This window comes from Crocuta crocuta, unplaced genomic scaffold (genome assembly GCF_008692635.1).
Source record: "Crocuta crocuta isolate KB4526 unplaced genomic scaffold, BGI_CrCroc_1.0 scaffold113, whole genome shotgun sequence".
NCBI lineage: Eukaryota > Metazoa > Chordata > Mammalia > Carnivora > Hyaenidae > Crocuta > Crocuta crocuta.
The window spans coordinates 1753953-1775533 of record NW_027530368.1 but is presented as its reverse complement, the minus strand read 5'-3'; the positions used below and the strand labels follow the sequence as shown (position 1 = coordinate 1775533).

The 21581-nt window shown below is 42.8% G+C and overlaps 1 protein-coding gene across 3 annotated transcripts in view; it reads left to right on the top strand.

Moving 5' to 3' along the window:
- The window catches only part of DGUOK (deoxyguanosine kinase), a 31047-nt gene extending 13124 nt beyond the window's left edge, over positions 1–17923 (top strand). For all 3 annotated transcript variants that reach the window (XM_077766267.1, XM_077766269.1, XM_077766268.1), the window contains 5 exons: positions 7498–7685; positions 11874–12021; positions 16441–16556; positions 17146–17245; positions 17686–17923. In XM_077766267.1, the coding sequence (XP_077622393.1) occupies positions 7498–7685; positions 11874–12021; positions 16441–16556; positions 17146–17245; positions 17686–17712 (579 nt within the window). In that variant the 3' untranslated portion in view covers positions 17713–17923. The remainder of the gene's footprint in view (positions 1–7497; positions 7686–11873; positions 12022–16440; positions 16557–17145; positions 17246–17685) is intronic.
- Positions 17924–21581: the final 3658 nt, after the last annotated feature.

The window sequence follows — 21581 nt, the reverse complement described above, 5'->3', positions numbered from 1 at the left end:
GCCCAACGCGGGGCTCGAACCCACGAACCGCGAGATCATGACCCAAGCGAAAGTCGGACGCTTAACCGACTAAGCCACCCAGGCGCCCCACATCTTTCTTTTTAATAGCTAAATTTTGTGCACTTTTGTGTTTCCTTAGGATAATCTACAATTGGATTTTTTTAATAATTTTTGAGAGAAAGAGAGAGACAGCGTGAGCAGGGGAGGGTCAGAGAGAGATACAGAATCTGAAGCAGCCTCCAAGCTCTGAGCTGTCAGCACAGAGCCTGACGTGGGGCTCAAACCCACAAGCCTTGAGATCATGACCTGAGCTGAAGTTGGATGCTTAACCGACTGAGCCACCCAGGCGCCCCTACAATTGGAATTTTGATGTCCAAAAATCATACATCTTGTTGACACTTGTTATAGTTTACAAAATTTTCCTACAGAAAAGTTGTACTGCTTTCCCCATACTTCTGGCAACACTGGGTATTACTGGTTTTCATCTTTTCTAATATGAGGTACAAGAAAGTGGTGTGTTACTTTGTTTTACATTTCTTTGATGAATTCAACATCTTTTTTAATGTTTTTTATGTCATTGATTACTATGCTTTAGTGAATTACCTGTTCAGACCTCTTGCTTTTCTTTTTCCTACTGAGATCTTCACCTTTTTGTAATGGCTTCATGAGAAGTCACTGTATGTTAAGTATCTTAACTCTGTCCTATATTGCTGGTACTTTCCCCATTTGTCATTTTTCTTTTATCTTTATATATGATGTGTTTTGCAATATAATGCTTTTATGTTTTTATGTAGTAAAATCTTTTTGTAATTACTGCCTTTGATGTTAACGTTTAAAAAGACCTCAATCCAAGATTGTAAAAATCTGTGCCTGCATTTCTATCTCTTACTTTTATGGTTTTATTTTGCTCTCTGTGTGACTTTAAAAGTTATAGGAGGTCAGGGTGCCTGGGTGGCTCATTCAGTTAAGCGTCCGACTTCGGCTCAGGTCATGATCTCACAGTTCATGGGTTCGAGCCCCACGTCGAACTCTCTGTGCTGACAGCTAGCTCAGAGCCTGGAGCCTCCTTCAGATTCTTTGTGTGTCTCTCTCTCTGACCCTCCCCTGTTCACGCTGTCTCTCTCTCTCAGAAATAAATAAAACATTAAAAAAAATTTTTTTTAAGTTATAGGAGGCTAATTTTCCCCATGTCATTGTTTACTTCTCATAGTAGTATTTTTTTTTATTTTTTAATGTTTTTATTTATTTCTGAGAGAGAGAGAGGGAAAGAGAGAGCATGAGCAAGGGAGGATCAGAGAGAGAGGGAGACACAGAATCCAAAGCAGGCTCCAGGCTCTGAGCTAGCTGTCAGAACAGAGCCCGACGCAGGGCTTGAACCCACAAACCCATGAACCATGAGAACATGACCTGAGCCGAAGTTGGACGCTTAACCAGCTGAGCCACCCAGGTGCCCCAGTAGTATTCTTATTTATTTTATCCCTGAGTGGTTATATATTTTCTTATTATTGTGACTGTGATCTGTTTTCCATCATCTTTTTCAAACTAGTTACTACAGTTTTGAAGGAAAGCAATTGTTGCTTTTGTCTCATGTAACTTAATTTTCATAACATTATTTTTTTGCTTTATCTGCTTGAGGTTTTAGAAAATAATAGTTTTCTCTAAACACTGACCATTTTTAAGAGTTAAGAGTTCTCCAATATCCATACTTCTGTTTTCTGTTATTGGGTAGAAGTTCCCGAACAATATTAACTGTAACAGCACTGATGGTAGTCAGCCTTATCTTGTTCCGTCTTTATAAAGAAACTACATCTAATGCATCAGTGTTCAGTTCTGTGGTTGTTAATCGTTTCAGTAGATCATGTGGAAAAAGTAGCCTTCTAATTACTAGGATAGTAACATTTTCCTCAGGATCACATGTTGAATTTTCATCAAAAGCCCTTTTAGTACCTAGTGAGATAACCATGGGGTTTTTCTTTTTTTAATCTCTTGGTAGTAGTCAATAGATTTGATAGTGGTGCCATCTGTACATCCTAGAATGAACCCTTTTGATCATGGCACACTGTCCCATTAATTTGCTAATAAGTTGTTTGAAATTTTGCATGTATATTTATGTATTTAATTGGTATTGCTATTTTTTTGACAGGTTTTACCATGAGGGTTATGAATTGAGAAGTTTTACACTGTTTTAGTGTAGAAATTATCTATTCTTTGAAGGTACAATAGAAATCATTTTTTAAATAATAGGGATTCAATGCTGTTTGCGGGGAAGAGTTACTGGACAACTGTTTCTTCAATTATTATTCAAAGTTGGTGGGGATTTTTTTTTTACCTTCTTGAATCAATTTTGATAATTTTCTTTTCTTAGAAAATTGCCCTTTTATTGAGATTTTCAAATTTAATAGTGTAAGATTAGTACATGTATTTTTTTTAATACTTTAAACTCTTTTGTATCCAGAATTAACGTGCTTCTCATCTGATGTTTCTTATTTGTGTCAATATTTTGGGAAGGATAGATTTGAAAGATAATTACTGTTTTTTAAAGACCTAGTTAATGGATTTTATTAATTCTGTGAGGACTTGATTTCTAATTCCTTAATAATTTTTGCTTTAAATTTAATCATTTCTTTCTAAGAATTTCTGTGTATTTTTAAAGTGCTTTAGGTGAAATGATTAGTTTGTGTCTTTGTCCTTTTTTCCTACCTTAATAATAAAAGCATTTGCAACTAGAAATTTTTTTCATGGGATAAGCTTTGGCCTTGTCTTCTGGAGTTTGACATATAAGATTTTAACTGAAATTTCCAAAGAGTCTGTAATTACAGTTTTGACTTATTCTTTGCCCTAGAATTTCTTTTAAAGTATTTTACATTTCCTGAATAGATTTTGTGTATGCATTATTTTTTTACTTTTTTTTTTTTTGTTATGGTCAGATAACATGGCTTCTATAGTTTCTAGTTGGGAGAACTTATTGAGGTTTTCTTCATGGCTTATGTATGACCAATGGTTATGTATAACCAATTTTGGTAAATGTGCCATGGGCTTTTAAGAATATGTATTATCTCTAAGGTATGGAGTTTGATGTGACATAAATTATAAGTTCTAAGATGCCATTGATCATAATACACGTAATCAATTTAGTAATACTTCTAAGGAATAATTAAAATATCCATAAAGTTTAACTTAAGCATTGTAAGATGTACCTCAATTTCAGATATGTGAAAAATAATAGTGATTCAATAATTAGTGATTTAAAATAAGCCCTCATTTTTGGGCTCTGCTTTTTATATCAAATTCTGAGAGGCGTATTTTAAAGTTTTATGCTTTTGTTGTGTTTTGTCCATTTCTCCTTGTATTTTTAATTGGCTCCACTCTTATATTTATAGATTTCAGGGCTTTATTATTCCATGTAAAGAAGTTCATGATTCCTTTGTATAGTCTTTATTGGTTTATTAGTATAAAAACCCCTCTTATAGCATTTCATGCCTTTTTAAAAAATATTTTATTTAATTTTTTAATAGTTTATTGTCCAGTTGATTTCCATATAACACCTTGTGTTCATCCCCACNGTGCCCGTTTCTCCACTCCCACCAACAGTGTAGGAGGGTGCCTGTTTCTCCACATCCTCTCCAGTCATGCCTTTTTTTTTTTTTAAATACAGTTTTACCACACCTGTTTTCTTTTATTTGCATCTATTTGGTGGATTTTGCTGTCCCTGTGGCCTCAACCAATCCATGTCATGTTTTAGGTATTTTTCTTACAAATAGGATTTTTAGTTTTTACTCAGTGTTAGGGTTTACCTTTCCTGGGAATGTTTCTCTTTTAGTAGAAATATGTTTAACTTCTATCATCTTATTGTATGCTTTCATCTCTTATTTTTCCCATTTGCTGTATTTAATATTCTTGTTCACTTTTCTCCCCTTTCATATAGGAAACTTACCTTTTTTATCCTAACAGTGGAAACGTTTACATTTAAAATGTACATGTGCGGGGCGCCTGGGTGGCTTAGTCGGTTAAGCGTCCGACTTTTGCTTAGGTCATGATCTCGCGGTTCATGGGTTCGAGCCCCGCGTCAGGCTCTGTGCTGACTGCCAAGCTCAGAGCCTGGAGCCTATTTCAGAGTCTATGTCTCCCTCTCTCTCTCTGACCCTCCCCTGTTCACGCTTTCTCTCTCTCTCTCTCCTAGAAATAAATAAAAATATTTTAAAAAATAAAATAAGATGTACATGTGCTACTGAGCCTGGGTGGCTTAGTCAGTTAAGCATCCGACTGTGGCTCCAGTCATGATCTGATGACTCGTGAGTTCTAGCCCTGTATCGGGCTCTCTGCAGTCAGTGCAGAGCCTGCTTCGGATCCTCTGTCTCCCTTTCTCTGCACCCCCCCCCAAATATATAAACATAAAAGTGTACATGTTTAAACCTATATTTCAATGTTAGTCAAGTCTCCGTGAAGGGGAAAAACAAACCAGAACAAAACTTTCCTACTTTTTACCTTCTTCTCTAGATATGTTGAAATTTTCTGAAATTTTGTAGATGCTGGTTGCTTCTACATTGTGAAATTTCTCTTTTAATGATAGAAGTTTGGCATTCAGTTTCATAGCCATTTAAATTAATAGTTCCTTAATTATATTTCACTCAGTTCTACTGGTTGATCACTGACCACTGTTTTCTCATTACCACATCTTCCCATTTCTTAATTTTTCAGTTGGTTGAAATATATTTTAGAGATTGTTTTTCAGACGGGGTGTGTGGGTGGTATAATTTCTGAGTGATTGCTTGTCTAAAAATATCTTTTTTTTTTTGCTCTGCAATATAAAAGGTAGTTTCTGTTGTTGAGAAGTATGTTATATAGTTCTGATCCTTTTTTTAATAAGTAATTTATGTGATTCCGCCTCATTAGGTTTGTGGGTGTTTTTTTTTAATGAATTGTCGACATTTTGGCCTGAGAGGTCCAGCTGTGAGTGAGTGTGTGTGTGTGTTTATGTTTATGAAAGCTATATACATAAATATGTATGAAATCTCTTCTGGTACTCAGTAAATTTCTCTGGTGGAAAGTCTCACATCTCAGAGATTTTCTTTGAGTTCTTAGTTTTAGCTTTTCTATCGATCAGTTCCTTCTTACTGTAACTTCTAATTGTTCCATGGTTTAAACTGTTAATACCTAGAGATACTACATGTTTCTATTAGACAGCAACTCTCAGTGACAGTGAAACCTGATGTGAGGGAGACACACACCTTATGAGTAGGGGTCTTCCTGTGCTCCTCTCTTTGTTGGGGGTAGCTTTTCCCCTCTCTGTGTTGGACTATTGTCTCATAAGAAGGAAAATCGTTTCCCTAGGTAGCTTTGTCTGAGCTACAGGTACTATGGAGTACCTGTTTGGAAAAGTTTGGAAAGTTGTGATATAAAAGTCTTGTTTGGAAAGTTGTTTGATACAAAATTATATTAACTGTAAGGTCGGAACTCAAGCGACATCCACACAAGCGACATCCTGATCTGTCTTTCCAGAGCACAGACAGGAACGGCAAAAAGTGCCCTACCATATAAGACAGTGTACACTGGAGCTCTTCCTTCTAGCCTGCATTTGTGTCATAATTTTCTGGCTTGTTTTTTTTTTTTTTTCCTTTTGGTTTAAGGACAGTTTCTTGAGCTGATTCCCTAATCAGGTTTACTGCAGTAAGTATATAGTGTGCTAGTTACTGTCTTCATTGAGTGCTTTGTTTGGGCAATTTTGTTTTTCTCCTCTAAGAATGTTCTTTTCATATTTTCCTTTTTATTTTTTTTTTTTATGACCGCCTGTTTTTATCAATGTGGCAATCCCTTAACCCTCATTGAGATTTTTCTCTTTTCTTTTGTTTCTGGCAACAGCTCTGTCTCCTAAGAGGCTGCTTATCCTGAGCGCACACACTGGTTTTCTCCTTTTGAATTGCTGAATATTTCTGTATCCAATTATTGTCTCTCTCTTTGTTTATATGTTTGAAGGGATGTCTGCATTTGTTCTGTAGCTGAGATGGGTTCTTTCAGAAATTGTGTAGGCCCCGTACAGTTTTTTGTTCTGGAACAGCCTCTTTGGTAGCCCAAAGCTTGCTAGTGGAATAGCTCCCACCCAGTCCACCAATACATCTGTACGCACAGCAGTGCACTCCATCCAGCGGGCTTCCATGCAGTCTGCTAACTGTGCCAGACCCCAGGGCTCTCTACAGTTTCTAGTGACCCCATCAGGGACTCAAGTGGATTCTAGTTCAGCCCTCTGCTTCTACTTCCAGCCCTTAACCAGGAGCTGTTCGTGAGACTGCTGGCTGTTTGCAGGTTGGAGGATTGAAAGGAGGGAAAACATGGTGTGATCCATTCTGCTCTACCTGTGTTGCTCCCGGTGAAGCCTTTCAAAGGGCTGGGATCCTCCTGTGTAAGCTAGGGTTGCTCCGTAGCCAAACTGGACGACTAATGGTTATCTAACCCCTCTCTCCACCCAAATGCTCTCTTAATCCCCATTTCCATCTGTGGAAATTCCATGTATCATTTACTTGCAAGGTTGTCTTTCTATAGAGAAACATTAGAATGAAGTTAGAGGAAGCCTGATCCTCACTTAGTCACCTTGAGACCTTGGATAAATAAGTTACTTAACCTTTCTGAGTAGACTTGCCTTTCAGGAAAATGAGCCTAACAATAGTGCCCTCTTCATGAAACTGTTGTGAAGATTAAAGATAACAACATAGTGAACGCTGAAAATAAATCTTAGGTTTGTTTTCTTATACCCCTTACAGCATGGAGCCCAGGTAGCGCCTCCACCATGCAGACCCTAATAGCGGTTGGGTGAATGCAGAGCCAAAGTGCTTTGCACAGAACTCAGTTTTGTGCTGAGTCAGTGGCAGAGCTCAGGAAAGAATCAGGGCTCTTGAATATCTGACCCATGTTCCCACCTGCACATGCCAAGTAAGCAGGTCTTCAGATAGGTTTCATAACGCCTCTAGAATGGAGGAGGAAGGTCTTGCTTGGTTGTTTTATACAGTTCTTTGAGAGAGAGAGAGAGAGAGAGAGAGAGAATTCTGTTTGGTTGGTTTGCTGGATTTTCAAATAATCAGCTGCTTCCTTGCCTTGGTTGAAGTGTTAGAAAGAAATAGCCAGGGATGGAAGCTCAAGAGAGAGGCAACATAGTGTTACAGTGGAAAGATTTGATTCCAAGCAGTGGTTGGCACTGAACTTGTCATCAGACTCCACAAACCAGTCGGTGAATGCGCTCGTGCTGCATGTGGTGCTTCTGCTCTTCCCTGGTGTGCTGAGGGTGGCATGTCCTCTCCCTCGCAGATTCTCTCCTGATCAGGTGGGGAAACCTCTTCCGTGTTTATGTGGCTTGGAATAAATGGGGGGCTCTGATTGTATCTTTTTAGAAGGAAACTTTTGTAATTGCTTCCCTCCTTGATTATTAAACCGTGGGGGTGGGGAGCAAACACCATGAAGTAAACATACTTTCTAGGAAATTCTCCTCTTCTGTAACTTCCCCTCTAGGCCTACACTGCCCAAAGGGTTGGAAACTTGCTGGATATGATGTACCAGGAACCAGCACGATGGTCCTACACATTCCAGACGTGCTCTTTCATGAGCCGCCTGAAAGCACAGCTGGAGCCCTTTCCCAAGAAACAGTCACAGTCCGAGAAGGTGGTACAGATCTTCGAGAGGTCCGTGTACAGTGACAGGTAAGCCCCCGAGCCCTCTGCTGGGCACGAGCCCCATGCTCGGCACTGTGTGGTTTCCCTTCTTGCTCAGACCCCGCGCTGCCGTGGTTTTTGAAAATTGTACTTTGAAAAATGCGTCCTTTTTTTCAAAAAATGTTGAAGTTTATTTCTTTTGAGAGAGCGAGAGCACAAGTGGTAGAGGAAGAGAGAGAAAGAATCCCAAGCAGGCTTCATGCCCAGTAAGGAGCCCAGCATGGGGCTTAGTCTCACAATGGTGAGGTCATGACCTGAGCTGAAATCAAGAGTCGGACACTTAAGTGACTGAGCCACCCAGGCTCCCTGAAAAATGCTGCATTTCATTGTCCCTTTACTACCTAAGACGTAAGAAATGGTCACTCATTTACTTCCAAATTAGACAAACTAGTTCTACTTCTTAGTGTTCCATAAAGCCTCCTATGGGGAAAACCTACAGGTACACTTGTAAATGTCATGTAATTTTTTTAAATATCTCAAAACAATGCAAGATATGCAAAACAGTACAAGATATGGGCTTCATATTCCTTCTCTACCCCTAGAGAGAGCCTACTGAGAGGCACCTGGGTGGCTTAATCAGCTGAGTATCCAACTTCATCTCAGGTCATGATCTGGTGGTTCATGGGTTCGAGCCCCATGTTGGGCTCTGTACTGACAGCTCAGAGTCTAGAGCTTTCTTTGGATACTCTGTCTCCCTCTCTCTCTGCCCTCCCCCGTTTACGTTCTCTCTCTCTCAAAAATTAAAATAAAAAAAAAGAGAGCCTACCCTTTATAAAAGCTAAATATGTGAATTACAGGTAATTGGGCTCTAGATTTTGGTTCTTCTCAGTTGTTGGGAAGTAATACTATTACATATTTTTCTCTCCCCTTTCCCAAGCCATGCCTCTTGGACTGGGAAGGTGAATTACATATAATAGCCCTGGTTGCTTGGAAACATATTCAACATGGGTTTTTTGATTTCCAGCCCTATAGTGAAGTAGGCTTATGAGAGACCCCTCAGAAAAAAGAAATACTTTGTTTAGAAGCTATAAGATCTTAACATTTACTTGTAAAGAAAGAGAAGAGAATTGGTTTTGCTATAGGCAGCTATATGTTCTAGATGTTTTCTTCAGAGGGAGCATTTTTGAGATAGAAAAGATAATTCCGTATACATTCTAATACTGATGGTAACTTANTACGATCAATGTGAAGCCCGACATGGGGCTTGCTCCCATGACCCTGGCATTATAACCTGAGCTTAAATCAAGAGTCAAATGGACACTCAACTGACTGAGGCACCCAGGTACCCCCAGACCCTTTCCCCTATCTACTATCTATCTATCTATCTATCTTTTCATCCATCCATCCATCCATCCATCCATCCATGTATTTTCCCCTTTCCCCTAGTTAAAGAACTCATTCATTTGAGGCACCTGGGTGGCTCAGTAGATTGGGCATCCAATTCTTGGTTTCGGCTCAGGTCATGATCTCATAGTTCATGGATTCAAGTCCCCCATCAGGCTTTGTGCTGACAACACAGAGCCTGCTTGAGATTCTCTCTCTCTCCCTCTGCCTCTGCCCTTCCCCTGCTCACGTACATGCTCTTTCTCTCTATCTCTCAAAATAAATTAACATTTTGAAAAAATTCATTCATTCATTTGCTCAGCCCAGATTTTTTTCCAGGTATTCCTTTTTTTACTATTATTAATTAATTATTTATTTTTTTATTTACATCCAAGTTAGTTAGCATATGGTACAACAATAATTTCAGGACTAGATTCCTTAATGCCCCTTATCCATTTAGCCCATCCCCCCCACAACCCGTCCAGTAACCCTCTGTTCTCCATATTTAAGAGTGTCTTATGTTTTTATATTATTTTTGCTACCCTTCCCTTATGTTCATCTGTTTTGTATCTTAAAGTCCTAATATGAGTGAAGTCATATGGTATTTGTCTTTCTCTGAGTACTTTTGCTTAGCATAATACCCTCCAGTTCCATCCACATAGTTGCAAATGGCAAGATTTCATTCTTTTTGATTGCCTCCTTTGTGTGTGTGTAATCTTCCATTGTGTGTGTGTGTGTGTGTGTGTGTGTGTGTGTGTGTGTATATATATATATATATATACCACATCTACTTTATCCATTCATCTGTCGATGGACATTTGGGCTCTTTCCGTACTTCGGCTATTGTTGATAGTGCTGCTGTAAACATTGGGGTGCACGTGCCCCTTCAAAACAGCATATCTGTATCCCTTGGATGAATACCTAGTAGTGCAGTTGCTGGGTTGTAGGGTAGTTCTGTTTTTAATTTTTTGAGGAACCTCCATACTGCTTTCCACAGTGGCTGCACAAGTTTGCATTCCCAAGTACAGATTTATTAAATCCCTATATGTTCAGACACCAGGCTGGATCCTGGGGCTGCAGCAGTGAGCAAGGCAGACCCAGTCCCTTCCTTCAGGGTGAGCATACTCTAACAGGACTCTGAGACTGCACACGTGCTTGTGTGTGTGATGTTTGTCTCCAACGAGGAACACAGATTGTTTGGGAGAGGGGATGACTGGGAGGAAGAAACCTAAATCTTTCCTGTTTGAGTCAAAAGAAACAAAAGCATGCGGTTTTAGAACAGTGACCCTGATGCCTGAGTCCTTACACTTGTTCTCTAGTGTAAGTCCTTACACTTGTTCTCTAGCCTTCTCCCTCTCTTCGTGTCAGCACTAGCTGTGGAGAAATAGGTGCTCATCCTCAAGAAAAATGAGGACCCTCCCCTTAAAGGGCTTGTAAAAGATATGTCTTTTCTCTTTATAAAATTTTAATTTCTGAATTGTGAAGAAGCTGAAAATATTTTTTAGAAACTGAGTTACAAAAGTCACCTTTCTGTTGCCCTCAGCAAGACCATTCCACACTGGGAGCTCCCAGGTTCATTTCTTTATGGCCTAGCGAAGATGTAGGCATGGTAACAACTACGATGTCGTGAAGTCTATGCAACAGCCACTCCTCCAAGCACCTGCACTACAGACAGTCCTAACAACAATTCTGAGTTGAGTTCTGTCGTTACCTCTTTGTGTAGAGGCAGAAATGGGCTCAGGGAGTTTGATGACTTGCCCGTGGTAACACAGCTTAGGAATTTTGGGGCCAGGCTCACACTCAGGAATGTGACACTCATTCTCTCAATCGCCAACACTTGCAGCTTTGTGGTGTATACTTCCCTAGGCCATTCGTACACAAGAACTCTGAATTTCATTTTCCCAGAAGTGGCCAGTTGCTAAGCGTTGCCTTAGAAACTGGTGTTCACTGTTTAGGATGTAAATTGTGTTTTGTATCAAGATGTGCCTGAGGTTTGAAAGCAGAATTGACCCTTCTGAAGCAGCAGGTTTCTTGTTAGCCCTGATTTCCTATTTACCAGATGCTCCTTTCATTGTGGAAGTAAGCAAGGAGCAAGCTAGCTTGATTCTTGAATCAAGCTGTACCTGGATCAGAAGCTCAGTNCCCTGATTTCCTATTTACCAGATGCTCCTTTCATTGTGGAAGTAAGCAAGGAGCAAGCTAGCTTGATTCTTAGATTAGCTTTCCTGTACCTGGATCAGAAGCTCAGCGACAGAGGAAGCAAGTAAAGAAGAGCCCGTGTGTGCTTGGGGGAAGGTCTACTCTCTTGGTAAGACTGCAGTTAGTAAGACCTGCATTTCCTGCTGCAGAGCTGACACCACTTCGGTATGTTTCCTTCTCCGCTCGTTAGCTATACGAGAGGTGGCTCCATAGCCTGGAGACTCAGAAGCCCTAGATTGGTGTTTTCTGTTTGTTTGGAGGCTTGCTACGATAATAAAGAACTCTCAAAAGTTTGAGTTTTCATGCACCGTATGCTGTATGTTCTGACTGGTTTCCAGCAGGGAAAATTGCTAGCGACCAGTGATATTCTTTCCCAGTGCCCCTTTTCTCCTAGTGGATCAATCCTGTTGGAGAGCTGTGATTTTTGCCTTCTAAAGTCTAGATGCTGTTTTCCCATCTTACTGTTGGACAAGGAAGGAGATCTAGGTTAAGAATTCAGATTTCTTAAAGATTGATGAGGAGCTAGAAAGGTTAAGTGGTTTGAACAGACGTGGAACAAGTTGGTTATTGATTTTTCTGCTTCTCTCCCTCTTGCCTTTCATTCCCTTTCCCATTCTTCTCCCCTCCCCCAATCCCACTTACATTTCCAACCAGGTATATCTTTGCAAAGAATCTTTTTGAACATGGTTCCCTCAGTGACATCGAATGGCATATCTACCAGGACTGGCATTCTTTTCTCCTGCAGGAGTTTGCCAGCCGGATCAGATTACATGGCTTCATCTACCTCCAGGCTACTCCCCAGGTAATGCAGAACTTCAAGCTGTATGAAATCTATAGGTGACAGTCTCCAACCTCTGATTTTCTGGTTGGAGAAATTACGTTATGGGTATTATCAGGAGCATGGAGATTAGAGGGTAAATACCCTCCCATTCTGGCATCGAGCACCCTGTTTCCCAAAAGCTTTCTGCAGTAGATGGCTAAAGCAAATGACTGATAGAAAGGGACTCTCTCAGGGTAGTAACAGCATGGGGAAAATTGGGCATTGTCTTTATCACCCAGGGTTTTCAGATTGGCTCCTCTGACCGGGTCAGGTGTACTCTGTTGCCTCAGCTTTTCCTTCCCTCCAGCTGGGTCATCCATCATAGTCTGGGGTGGTCTTGATGGCTTCCTGAATTGGATGCTGGGAGGCAGTGGAGAGTCTCCTCACCTCACCCTGATACTACCGTAATTTATAGCTGCCTTTCAAACCTTGAGGATGCCACTGGTAAGTCCAGATGGACTACAGAAGTTATATTCTCTGACTTGGACACTGGTGCTGGCCTAGCATGCAACAGGGTGATGTCATGGAAGGAGCACCAGGGAGGAGAATCTTTGGCTGGCAGCGACCATGGACAGCCCCTGGACACCTTTCCCCTGGAAGGGTCCTTGTCTGTCAAATCCAGTGGCTCAGACTAGGGGTCTCCAAGGGCTCATCTGGAGTGGGATTCTGAGTCAAGGCTGGAGGTATTTTTTGAGAGTTGTGTTACTCTCAGCTTTTGAGACATGTAATATAAAGTCAAATGCCAGATATACTGCATAATCTTGGGAGGCAAGCTCCCTTCTGACTAGAGGCCATGCTTTTTAGAGATGGGACTGAGCCTTGTGGACAGCAGCAGGCCCAGCAGCAGACCGAGCAGGGTCAGAAGATAGGCGGGGAGCTGGAGAAAAGGCCAGCAGGAGTCTTCCTCACTTGTTTGTGCCCTTGGAATGACTGTGAGAAGTGATGACGGTGGTGGTGGTGGTGGTGGTGGTGGTGGTGATGGTGCGGGTGACACACCTTTGTGGAGAGACTAACCAAGGTCTTTCAGCAGGGGTGGAATGAGGGGGGGTTGTTGAAAAAAAGAATGAGGGGCTTTGAAGGATTCTTGCAATGTAATGGTAGAAAAAAACAGAAAAGCTTTAAGAGTAGATGTGGATTTTGCTGGTCTTTTGTTAGTTTTAGAGCCAGAGACCCAGGAATGCTGATATCCTTCCCCAGAGTCACCCCTGACCCCTCCTGTGAGATTCAGAGGTGGCTGTATCCAAGGGAAGGGAACAGAAGGGAACACATCTGTGCGTGAAAAGCCATGCCAGTGCCCAATACTCTGTATAAAGTCCTGGGGAAATATTGAGTTTAGAGCATGTGAGATGGACCTAAGTGGAGTGTTTCACTCCTTTCTACCTGCCCTAACTTCTAAAAAGCAAGCAAGCCTACCTAAAAAAAAACAGAAGAGAAATGTCTGTGCCTCAGTGTCCCCACCTAGCCCCATGGAATCCGGAAGGGAGTGCAGCCAGCCAGGCCCTGCCAGGGACCATCGGCAGCATGGAAATAGTGTGCCGGAAATGCGTGGTACACATGACACCCGGGTATGGGCTTGGGAAGCAGAGTGGCCAGACCCACTAGCAGTCACAGTCCAGTTGTCCAAGCAGCCTCTCTTCCTGGGGTGGTTGGTGAAGGGGGCAAATCGGCAAGAGGATCCGCCCTTGCTGTTTGCAGCTACACCGGCTTTCTTACTCACATTCAGATGTGTCCTCCCCATGAGGACTGATACCAAGAGACACAGGTCTAAAGCACTACTTGTATAGGACTTTTTTAAAAAAGAATTTGTTGACGGGCACCTGGGTGGCTCAGTCGATTAAGCATCTGACTCTTGGTCTCAGCTCAGTTCTTGATCCTACTGTGATGAGTTCAAGTCCTGCACTGGGCTCCGTGCTGGGTGTGAAGCCTACTTAAAAAAAAATTGCTGTAACCATACTAGTAAAGCAAGAATTCCGCCAAATGTTCAAAGTAGGAGTTAACCTATTAATCATGCTCCTTGGAATTTATTCCATAAATATGCTCCCAAATGGGCACAATGGCTCATGGGCAAGACAGCAGAGTTTGTAATAGCAGATTATTAGAAACAACCCAAGTAGTCATCAGTAGGAATCAGTTGAATGTATTGTGTTCTATCTATACATTGGAAAACTGTAAAGCCATAAAAAAGATAGGAAAACACTCTCCAAGACTGATGTAACAGTCTCCAAGACATTGTTAAGTGAAGAAAAGCCAGCACAGAGGATGTAGTGGGACACCTTTTATGGATATGGTGTTTTTCTAAAAAAGTGTAGGTAAGAATGTGTATATGCATAGAATATTTCTGAAAGTATACAGAATTAACCGTGGGTTGCTCATGGTATCGAGACCTGGGCAGCTAGAAGTCGGGGTGTAAAGCGGTGTGACGGGGAAGGGAGGAGAACAAGGGGAAGCCATCAGCTGTAAGAGTGGGGTGTAGAGGAAGAAGAAAGCAGGTTCATGGTGAAGGGAAGTGGAAATGGAGAAGACGAAAGCGGGAGGACAAGGCTAACGGAGCCCGGAGACTAGGGCAGAAATGCACACGGCAAACGAAAGCAGGCGACAGATACCTCACCGACCACTGGCCGTGCCGGCGCGGCGCCCAGCCCTGAACGAGACGGACTCTGACTCCCAAGCGCTGTGCTCTCAGAGCTCCCCGCACACGCCTTCCTCTGTCGCCTGAGACAGCTGACATGCCACCGGCGGCCTGTGTTTCCCCAGGGCCTGGCACAGTGCCGGCTCTCTGAGCGGTGCTCAGGAGCTGGTACCAGAAGGAAGGGGGGAACCGCAGCCTCCTCCTGGGAGGAGGGCACAGCTGCTCCCTCCCTTATCTGAACTGCTCCACTGAAGACAGATCTGAACCTCATGGTTTAGCACCTGATTCACTGTTCTACATGTTGTTTTACTTACTATCGAAATAAATTATAAAATCCCAAGGACGAGGACTTCATCTGAGTCTGGGATGATAATTGATTAGGGGGAAAGATTGTCCAGAAGGAATAAGTGCTAGAAGTATTAACGTGTCAGATCTGCCTCTGTTAATCAGTTTGAAAAGTTGGACATAAGCTCATAAATGAAATGTGTTTACATGACTTCATCTCCTTAGAGGAGAGGTGGAATGAGAGGGAAACAGCAAGGACCCTCTGTGTCTTTGGGAATATTGTGTGCTTCATTTGAGGCTAAAGTTTGCATTTAGGATAAAGCTTTTTAAGTGTTTGAAAGAGGGTAGTCCTAGATCAATGGGTTACTGCACCTGTTCTTCCCAGGACAGATGACATTGTATGATGAAATGTTTGCCAGGTGGAGAGAGGAAGGAAAGCAGTCAGGCAAAACAAACATTTGGGGCAAAAGTCTCAAGGTGGTAAAGAGCGTGGCCTGTCATACGAGCCCGATCTGGCTAATGCACTGAGTCCAGGGAGGTGCTAAGGATGAGCAGGGCTGGGAGGGCCTGCCAGGACTGGGGATGGGCCATGTGACAGGTAAAGGAGAGGAAGACATTCTCTGAGCCAGTGTGTTTCAGACTTTTCTACCAGGTAGATGAAGGCAGAATGGAATCATGCACTCTCTGGAAAAAGGGAGGAGGGAAGGAGAGTTAGCTTGAAGCCTCACTTTTTTTTTTTTAACTTCATTGTTTTATATTTGACCTATGCAGAGTTTGCATTCTGCTCCAGAGTCATTGAATGAAAGGATATGAAAGGCATGTTTCAGATGTTCCATCTTGTAAATATGATGCTCCTCATGCTTCCTTGAGCCTGGGGCTCTATAGCTATAGGCGGCACGGAGCCCGGGAAGTCTTTGCAGCAGGGAACGCGCCACCATTCTCTTGCAGCACTCAGGAAGGGTGGGTGGAGGGGTCTCGCTGAGAGGAGAGAACAGCTTTGGCCAGGAACTTGATGCACCTGACCTTGGTGAGTCCTCACAACCCCCAGTGGGTTGAGTGGAGGGGAGGAAAGGGAAACCCACAGAGATCGTACCACTAGTACAAGGCAAAGACAGGAACTGAATCTTGGATTGTCTGACTTGAAGGCCTGTGCTATTTCCATGCACCTCACTGCCTCCAGAAAGCAGAGAGCCAGAAGGCTCTTGCCACCATTCGGGTGAGAGGCGATGAGGACCTGACTAGGGCAGAGGCGAGAGAGATTAAAGAGAATTTAGGGACTTCCTGGATGGGATTGAGAGGAGGAAAAAGACGGGTGGGTGAAGCCTGCCATTAACCTGTGACTGAATAAGAAAATCAGACAGTAGAAGCAGAGTCATGGCTTCTTGTTCTCAGGATAGACACGAGTTGAGTCTGAGAACCCCTGAGGACTGCATCATCACAGCTAGGATAACACAGGAGCTCAGCAGGGCCTGGGGATTGTCTTTTAGGTTTGCTGGGAGAGACTACACCACAGGGCCAGGGAAGAGGAGAAAGGAATCGAGCTGGCATATCTCGAGCAGCTTCACAGTCAACACGAAGCCTGGCTTGTTCACAAGACAACCAGGTAAGCAGAGAAGAGGGCAGCAGCACCACACGACACCTGCCTCCCTACAGCCAGCTGCCCAAACATGAGTTTAGCACGCAGCACCATAAGAAGGTTCAGAATGTACCAAGTGGTTCTGTATCCAACTCAGAAACTTAATGTTAGATGTAATCTGTATATTCTAAGAGACTTTTTATTAGATTCTGTTTCTCCAGCTTTTTTGTTTTTTAATGTTACCCTAGATTGAACATTGTGATCGATGACAGTGATACAGTTAGCTCAGGGCTGAAAATTTTTAGAGAAATTGTCCTTCTTACTAAGTTGACAGTCCTAGTTTTGGTCTTTCCTCCCTTTGGGCTTGGGATGCTGTCCACTTAAAACATGTGGGGCTCTGAGCCACCCTATCCATCTCAAGACTAACGAGAAATCTCAGCCTTCCTCTTTCCGGCCAACTTTATTAAACTCTTTTTCAAATTGCATTCACATGCAATTTCATTGAGAAGCCATGTGATTTTATCTCTCTTCTATGGATTATTAAGACTTGGTGAGTATGTGAAGGTTGGTTCAGCTTGCTTTTTTCTGTCCCCTAAAACATTCATGCTTCTTATAGGCTCCACTTTGAGGCTCTGCTGAACGTTCCAGTGCTGGTATTGGACGTCAACGATAATTTTTCTGAAAAAGAAACCAAACAAGAAGAACTCCTGAAAAAGGTGGGGAGGACCTTAACTCCCGCTTCTCGTGATTTTCCTTTATTGCACTATTTCCTTTGCTTCAGACTTCAGTATAATGGTCGTATGCTTTGTGCTTCAAATTGGCATTTCACACTCCAAAGCCTGCGGGAGCTTGTACATGTCACAAATATAATCCCTATTCTCTGAAGTATTTTGGGCTAATAATTGTTAAATAATTGACTTCCCAGCTAACTTCCTCCTCAAAGGTATTTTAGAACCAGGGAAATGCAATTTCTGCATTCTGTTCCCAGCTCTGCCACTTGATACTATATGACCCTAAGCAGGTCCCATTTCCTCCCCATGCCTATTTTTCCTTCCTCACAGAGCCTTGTGGGCTCGGCAACATACACGGTGTGGATGGACTGTTGTAGAGTGCTAAAAATGTGAAATTTAACTTCTGGCTGTTCTCTGTCCCACAGGTAAACACCTTTGTAAATAATCTGTAACCAGTCCTGGGATGCTCTGGCTGTGATCCAGGTTCCTCTGACTTTCGAAAGCTGGAAAAATCCCAAGTCATGTACCTTTCCATCACCTTTTACCCCTAGCGTGCTCTGACACTCAGGTGCATGGTTTGGGTTAGCCCGCGACTTTGCAGTTATTGTCTTTTATATCTTAAAGACTTCTAAAATAAAGTGGAAGTTTTGCTTATTCTGCTAATCCAGTTGTTGGTTTATTTCCACGCGTGTCTCCGGGTGCCCACGCTGCACATCCCTCTAGACGAGCCATTTGCACCTGAGAACAGCCGAAGCTTTTCTTGACTCCTTCACCACCCAGATGTACCTGTGCACTCACTTGTTCCCTCTGACGCGCCCAGGCTGGGGTTGTTCCCAGGACTCCCCACCAAGCCCTGCCCTGGGCATGAGAGAGGGAAGGAGAGGGGTTCAGGAGAGGGTGGACACTCAGTGTGGGTTCCCAGCACTAGGGAATGGAACCCCAACTCCAGGACGCTCCTGTCTCTCTTCCCACCCAGCACTTTTGCTCGGGGGCGTCGAGCGATCTGACCTTTATGCTTGAACTGAAGAGCCTGGGCCAAAGGAAGTTGGAGGGAGGGAGAAAGCAAATCAGGAGCCCAAAAGTCCAGCATCTGGCATTTAGGATTCAGTCATCCTGGCACTCTGGCCTGCCCTAAATATACCCAGTGAGTTTCAGGTGAACTTAATGGAGTGACTGTGCTGGAAAAAGCATCTTTTGTGCTGCACTTGAAGCTCCAAGGACAATTTATTGTTCAGAGAAAAATGTATGGCTCTGTAGAACCGAAATGCTTCGTTGCAAGGAGCCTGCATCTCCATGAATCCCTGCACTGAGCCCTTGATGGTCATGCAGGCACACGGGAAAACGAGTAAGCTCAGAAGTCAGTGCCCCAGGAGACAGAATCCTATGATTCTTACGCTTGGGAAAACGAGCATGACATTGGCTTCTGACAAGTGTGTGCTGTTGTGCGATGGAAGCACCGCGTTTCTTTATCCTACTTAAATATTTAACAGCTTTATTGAGATATAACTTACGTACTATACTGTTCACCTAATTAAAGTGTACAACTCAGTGGTTTTTAGTATAGTCCATAGGGTTGAGCAACCATCATCGTGGTCAATTCCAGAAGGTCTTCAGCGCCCCAAGAAAACTTGCCAACCAACTAGCAGTCACTCCCCGTCCCCCATCACCCCTACTTCTCCCACCCCAATCCAGCTCAAGGCAGCCACCAATCTACTTTCTAGCTCTAGATGTGCCTCTTCTGGACATTTCATATAAATGGAATCACATAATATGTGGCCTCTAGTGACTGGTTTCTTTCACTTTCAAGGTTCTCCATGTTCAGGCATGTTCTAACATGCATCAGCACATCGTTCTCTTTTATGACAAAATATTTCATTGTATGGATATACTACATTTTATTTATCCATTCATGTATTGATAAGCATGTGGAGTCCATTTTTTGGCTGTTATGAATAATGCTATGAAAATTCATATACAAATTTTTAGATTTTAATTCTTCTTGGGTATACCCCCGGGAATGGAATTACTGGGTCAAATGGTAACTCCATATTTAACTTTTGGAGGAACTGTTAAACTCTTCCAAAGTGTCTGCACCATTTGACGTTCTCTGCAGCAACCAGTATATGAGGGCCCCCGTCTGTTCCGGTCCTTGCCAACACTTGCTGTCATTTCAATTATAGCCGTCCTAGTATCCTATCACGGTTTTGATTTACATTCTCTGATGGCTAATGATGTTGAGCGTCTTTTCACATTATTATTTGTTACTTGTATTTCTTCCTTGGAAAAATACTCAAATCCTTTGTCCTTTCTTCAGTTAGGTCATTTGGCTTTTTCTTGTTGTAAATATTTTTTTATTGTTTATTGTTCTGGATACAAGTTGTTATCAGAGCCACGATTTATAAATATTTTCTCCCATTCTCTGAGGTGTATTTTGATAGTGTGCTTTGAAGCACAAAAGTTTTGAATATGGACAAAGCCTAGTTTGCCACTTGGGCTTTTGGTGTCACGTCTAAGAAACTTTTGAACCACGCAATGTGACAAACATTTGCTCCTGTGTTTTCTTCCACGAGCTGTATAGTTTTGACTCTTCCCTTAGCTCTGTGATTCATTTTGCATTAATTTGTATTTGGTGTAAGGATTCAACTTGGTTCTTTTGCATCCGCATAGCCAGTTGTGCCGCCATTTGTTGACAAGAGTCTTCTCTTCTCCCACTGAATTCTCTTGTTACTGTTGTCAGCCCATTTGTTCCTGTGTTTGTTTGCCGCTTCAGGCTTTGGACAAGACCAGGGATGAACACTGGGTGTGAGGTATGTTTTGAAAACTCCGTGGTTTTGGGTCTTTAGCTTTGCGGGGCCCAAATGTTTAATTCCCGTTTACATTTCCAGGAAGCACTAATGCAAACCCAGGATACGAGCACTAGGCCCCCACTCTTCATTCATTTAATCAGTCATCAAATATTTGTGAGTATCTCCTGTATGCTAGAGACCAAGGAGCTAGCAGCAAGCACAGCGGAAGGCAGACTGTCCTTACCTTGCCGAATTCGCCATCTAATGGCAAAGGTGAAAGAGCGGGCAAGTAATCGCAGGTGTGGTGAGCGGTTCAAAAGGAAACATACGCCTGTTCCGTGGGGGCCTGTGAGAGAAGGAGCCAACATAATCTGGGACAGCCCCCCCAAGAAAGTGGCAACTCTTCTGAATTCTGAAGAATGAATGGGGCAGGGTATTCAGGCAGAGAAAAAAGTCACGTGCCAAGGTCTTTGCGTGAGAATGAAGCATGAGGCCCAACTTGTCAAAACCACATGAGGCTAGTGGGTTTAGAATTTAGGAACATGCTCCTAGCCTTCACCTTCTTCACTTAGAAAGCCTGAAGATCTAGAAATTCAGCATATCTTTCCCTGCGTAAACTTTGCCCTTTAGAACGTGAGTGTTCTGGGGAACCTGGGTGGCTCAGTCAGTTCAGTGTCCTGACTCGATTCTGGCTCTGGTCATATTAACACGCTTCATGGGATCAAGCCCTGCGTCGGGCTTCGTGTGCTGATAGCACAGAGCCTGCCTGGGATTCTCTTTCTCAAAATAAATAAACTTAAAAAAAAAAAAAACGTGAATGTTCTGTAAGACTGCATCATCAGCGGTCTCACCTGGGTGAAATAATTTGCCATTTTCTAAATTGGTAGTGAGATGGTCTAGAGAGAGTGTTTTAATGAGGACCCTAAGCACTGCACTCAAGGAGGGACAGGTCTGGCAGGAGTGTTTAAACACGGAAACCGGCACAGTCACACCAAGGCCGCTGGCTGCCCCACTACGTTTAGGCTGTGCTCCAATGTCAACACGGATTAACCCACAAAAATAGCTAGAGTTCATTCTGGCTCGTGATGCAGTAAAACCTGCCCGCTCTTCCTGAACCAGAATATTACCTTGATGGGTTTATAATGTTAACTGAGACTGTGAAAGTTCTCAAACTCTCAGGCTTTCAGCATGAAAGGAAAAAGTGGTGGTTTCAGGGAAAAGGCTGTTTTTTATACGAACACGCTAGAATCATAGGACGATGAAGCAAGGGAAGAACATGCGCTTTAAAATGAAAGACCGCTTAACCTTCAGCCTTCACTTTAAGGAGTGGGCAGTTTAAATCTGGACCACTTTCCCCTTGGAACCTACTCCTCCGTCTCCTCTGTGTTCCACTCTTTGGTGCCTTCCTTTCTGTGTCCTTGGCTGACTCCTGGTTTCCTCCTCTCAAGTGTTGGCGTCCCCAAGGCACCCTTGGTTCATTTCTGTCTTTACCCGCTGTTCTTGGATTCTTTTTTTTTTTTTTTTTTTCTGCTTTT